This window comes from Puntigrus tetrazona, chromosome 5 (assembly GCF_018831695.1).
Source record: "Puntigrus tetrazona isolate hp1 chromosome 5, ASM1883169v1, whole genome shotgun sequence".
Taxonomy (NCBI): Eukaryota; Metazoa; Chordata; class Actinopteri; order Cypriniformes; family Cyprinidae; genus Puntigrus; species Puntigrus tetrazona.
The window spans coordinates 31,049,469-31,054,468 of NC_056703.1; the positions used below are offsets into that span (position 1 = coordinate 31,049,469).

At 34.8% G+C, this 5,000-nt stretch overlaps 2 protein-coding genes across 2 annotated transcripts in view; both read right to left on the bottom strand.

Moving 5' to 3' along the window:
• Window positions 1-3,121, bottom strand: part of mcc (MCC regulator of WNT signaling pathway) — a 73,997-nt gene extending 70,876 nt beyond the window's left edge. Inside the window, 4 exon segments of the mRNA XM_043238956.1 lie at window positions 46-290; window positions 1,627-1,731; window positions 1,733-1,826; window positions 3,100-3,121. Of these exon segments, the coding sequence (XP_043094891.1) occupies window positions 46-290; window positions 1,627-1,731; window positions 1,733-1,826; window positions 3,100-3,121 (466 nt within the window).
• Window positions 3,122-4,455: 1,334 nt separating this feature from the next.
• rcl1 (RNA terminal phosphate cyclase-like 1) overlaps window positions 4,456-5,000 on the bottom strand; it is a 10,432-nt gene continuing 9,887 nt past the window's right edge. Inside the window, 1 exon segment of the mRNA XM_043238245.1 lies at window positions 4,456-4,694. Coding sequence (XP_043094180.1) covers window positions 4,541-4,694 — 154 coding nt within the window. The 3' untranslated portion in view covers window positions 4,456-4,540.

Here is a 5,000-nt window from a genome sequence, read left to right on the forward strand (position 1 = left end):
TGCCTAAACCTCGATGTGTTTCTGTAGGGCTGATGGAGAACGCACCGAGGCTGTTGTCGCTGCTGGTGGGCCACGAGGCCACACACCCGTGAGCGTTCCTCCTCCCCGAGTCGCTGGAGAGCAGCGAGAGCTGTCCTTCCTCTTTGCGGATCTCGTTGAGCAGCTGCATGCGGCAGCGCGTGAAGTCCTCGAAGGAGATCCTCCCTCGCTCGTCTGCGCCCAGCTGCCCCATGATCTCCGCCACCGAGTCCTCCATGTTCAGCTGCCGGCAGACCATCAGCAGGTCGTTCCTGAAAAACATTTCCAGCACGTTCGCCGTGAACATCTCACCTTGTCATCGTGAGGCGGAGGCGGAAACGCCGAAGCAAGCGTGAACGATCAAGAGAAGTTATAAGTGGAAAAGTAGTCAAACGCAATGCTTTTCATCAAAGGATGCTCTGCGGTGAATGGGTGCCGTCAGAACAAGAGTGCAAAAAGCTGATAAAAACATCACAATAAACATTTTTACCTATAAATAGTCCATAATAATAAAAAAAAGGTCGATCTCCTGTTGTCTAAAATATTTATTTGATCTGTGCAGATTTCTCACCTGATTCAGACCAGAACACTTTTTCTAATCAGGACTTTTTAACATATTAATGATAGATTAGTTTCATCTTTCGTCTTCTCCAGATGTTATCTTCTGAACCGGAGCGCCGTGGATTATTGTGATGTTTTTTGTTTTTTTTTTTAATCAGGTGTTTCTGACGGCACCCATTCACCGCAGAGCAATCCGCTCTTGATCTAAATTTCACCGAATCTGCCGAAGAAACATTTTCTGCACTTTTTCATTATGAGATACCATTAAACGTTTCACATTTCTCATATGACATTTTTTTAATCAATCAAAATATGTTTCGTTAGACACTGAGCGTTAAGTACCGCAGTAAAAATGCGAAATAATAATAAAAAAAAAGCTCAATTAAAATCGCGCAAACGCAATGTATTAAAAACGTAATGAAAGCAATATAAAGCTTCTGCACTGTTTTACGACTTGAACGCATAACAATCCGTGGCTCGGTTTTAACTCTTTCAGATCCATTCAATCATTTAAAAACCGAACTCTGTGTTTGCTCGAGTACGTGTGTGCATGTTTACTTATATATTTAACACCCGACGCAACAACATCTGGACTTCTTAAAGACTCGTCTAAGCTGCCCAAAAACTTTTGGAGCAGATGCACGACATCAAACCGAAGCACGCTTTCGCCTTTTCGCAGCAAAGAAAACGAGCAAACGCTTCTGACGCCGCTTCTGGTTCAACAACTGACAGAAATGCGCGCAGAAAGCCTCGCCGGAAGCTCCGGAACGGGCTCCGAAACAGCAACAGACGCCGAAGTTTAGCGGATGAGGATGAAACGTTTCCTGTCACTTCCGACGCCACGAGCTCGCGCGCCTCCAAACCGACTTCGCGCGCGTTAATAAGTTAATAAGTTCTCGCCGCGGATTGAACCGCGACGTCGCCGCTGTGAGATCGTCCACGCGCCCCGAAGGACCCGCGCCTGTCCCGCCGCGCGCTCCGCCGAGTCCCCCGGAGTTCTTTTTGTGCGCGTAAACCCGCGAGCGCGAGTCCGGCGGGGCTCCTGACCGGTTAATGTATCCGTCCCCGTCCCCGTCGCAGGTCTGGAAGAGCCGCCGGACGCGCTCCTCCTCCGCGGTGCTGCACGAGTCGCTGCTGCCGCTGCTGCCGCTCTCCTCCGCCGCCGCCGCCATCATGAACCCCCGCCGAACTCACCGCTTCACGGCGCTTCACGCGACACTGCCTGCTCGTCTTCACTGGTTTACTTTCTTAGTACTGCAATATTATATGATTTGTTAAAAATATTAGGGGAAAAAAAGAAAAATAACTATGGGACTTACAAGTAAAAAAGTTTATTTTTATTGTAAATAAAAGTGTTTATTTTAATTGGAATTTATTTTATGAATATTTTATTTTAAAATGACTTGATTTTTTATATTCTGAATATTTATTTTACTTGGGTAGTTATATATATATATATATATATATATATATATATATATATATATATATATATATATATATATATATATATATATATATATATATACATATATATATATATATATATATATAAACATATATATATATATATATATATATATATATATATATATATATATACATATATATATATAAAACATATATATGTATATGTTTATATAAATATATATGTGTGTGTGTAATGTAAAAATATGAATATTTTTACATTTATATAATTGTTTTTAGCAACATTAAAAATATATTCATATTAGTGCTGTCAAATGATTAATCGCATCCAAAATTATTGTTAAATTATTATAAGTATTTTGTTTACATTACGTGTGTCTATTTATTATGCATATATAATACACACGCATGCAGCATTTGGAAAATATGTACGTTTTTACATTTGCATACTTAATATATAACTATAAATTAAATTTGCATTACGTCTTTCTTAAACGTATACATGCATGTGTTTTATATATTCATAATAAACACACAGCACACACACACATATAATGTAAACAATAGTTTATTATGGATGCAATTATGTGTGTGTGTGTGTGTGTAAACAGTTCCAGTAAATATTTCTTAGATATGTCCATGTGTATATGTTATGTATTTTCCACTTTATTAAATGAGGTTTGTTTGCATTACAGTGATATAGATGTACTCGGGCAATTTTGGCAGAAGAGGCCAAACAAAAAAAGAAAGAAAGAAAACCCGAAGCATCTCAGCTTCTTTTAGAGGCAGACCTGAAAGAGCTCACACTACGGCTTGCCCTTTGACCTCGCATGTGTTTCCAGCGTGACTGCAGGCTTTTTTTCATCCCATTCAGAGAAATCACCGTCGATCATCTGTCAATATTTAGTCGTTTGCGCAACTCCTTCCTGAGAGAAACAACGCCAACCGGCTTCAGAAGAGAAAACCAAAGCCAAAGACAACAACAGGAAGCTTTTAACAAATTCCCGAGCAGAGATCAGAACAAAAACATGAGCCGCTCGTCCCAACAACAGCATTTCTCTCAGAAAACACAAGAAACACCAGCTCTTTCACTTTCTCCGTCCATCAGTGCCATTTCACTAATATTATTTTTTATTAAAATGTCTTAACATTCATTTTCAGGTTTCTTTCAAGCTGTACTTTTTAGTAATATTGTTTTGGCCTTTTCTAATTGTCTATATTTCAGTTAGGTTCCAATACTTTTTTTTTGTAAAAATATTTCATTTTTTTTATTATTTTAATAAGCAATAGTTTTCAAGGTTCAGTATTTTTTTATATATATATATATATATATATATATATATTTTATATATATATATATATATATATATTTTTAATAAGCAATAGTTTAATTTTTATATATATATATATATATATATTTATAATAAGCAATAGTTTATATATAATTTTAATAAGCAATAGTTTAAGATATGTTCAATATATATATATATCATATATATATATATATATATATATATATATAATTTTTAATAAGCAATATATATATATATATATATATATATATATATATATATATATATATATATATAATTTTAATAAGCAATAGTTTTCAAGGCGTTCAATATTTTATATATATATATATATATATATATATATATAATTTTAATAAGCAATAGTTTTCATGTGTTCAATATTTATATATATATATATATATATATATAATTTTAATAAGCAATAGTTTCCAAGGCGTTCAATATTTATATATATATATATATATATATATATATATATAATATATATATATATATATATATATATAATAAGCAATAGTTTTCAAGCGTATATATATATATATTTATATATTATATATATATATTTTTAATAAGCAATAGTTTTTAAGGCGTTTTCAATATATCAGTATATATATTTATATATATATATATATATATATATATATTTTAATAAGTTTTCAAGTTACCCTGAAATATAAATATCTGATGAAAATGTACAACTAACACAGAAATGTAAATTCTGATGAAAATGTACATAACACAGTAAGAATATTTATCTGCTTGCTTTTTGTTTTTATTAATACACACACAAATGCATCATTTATTTCAAGTCAAAATTAAATGCATCATTAAAAACTAGCTTTTTCTCATTTTTTAAAGAAGCCCTTCTGTCTTTTTTTGTTTTATTTTTTTTTTACACTTTCAGTCGTGACCTCGACGCCGCTGTGCTCTGATACAGTGTTTAACAGGTGAACGCATCCCACAGACGTCCCCGAGTCCGTAGTCCGGTGTCCCGAAGCGGCTTTGTGGAGAAAGAGAAGTTAAAGGTGCAGGAATGCAGAACGCCCGAGAAACGCCGAGATCAGCAAAGGCTCGCGCGTTTATTACTCGCTCCTCCGACTGAAAATGCACCGGGAAGCACAAAACGCTCCGAAAGCAATGTTCAGCACGCACTTCTTTATGAAAGAATACGGGAATGTCATCGTTCTACAGTGAAACACAAAAAGGCTATAAAACGCTGTTTATTTGATGGTTTTGCTGATGTTGCTGTATCCGACTCCGACGCACGTCATCAGGACCTTCTCTCCTCCTCTCCGTTCATCTTCCTCAGCTTTCTGTTGCTCGATCTTGAACATGATCTGAAAGAAGTCTCGGATGTGTCTCAGGAACTCCATCCTGCAGGGAAAACGGAGAACCAATCACGGTATCGCCACGGCACGGGTCAAGATAAAGCCGATTACACAATAAATCACAAAGCGTAAAATAAAAAGGAAATAATGTGAGCACAAAAGCACAGATATATTTGTGGCTGTAGGGCTTTTTTAATGTCAGAAATTATTAGGATATTAAGTAAAGATCATGTTTTTGTACCATATATATATTTGAAAACATTTTTGATTAGTAATATGCATTGCTAAGAAATTTATTTAGACAACTTTAAAAGTTATATATTTATATATATATATATATTTTATATATTTT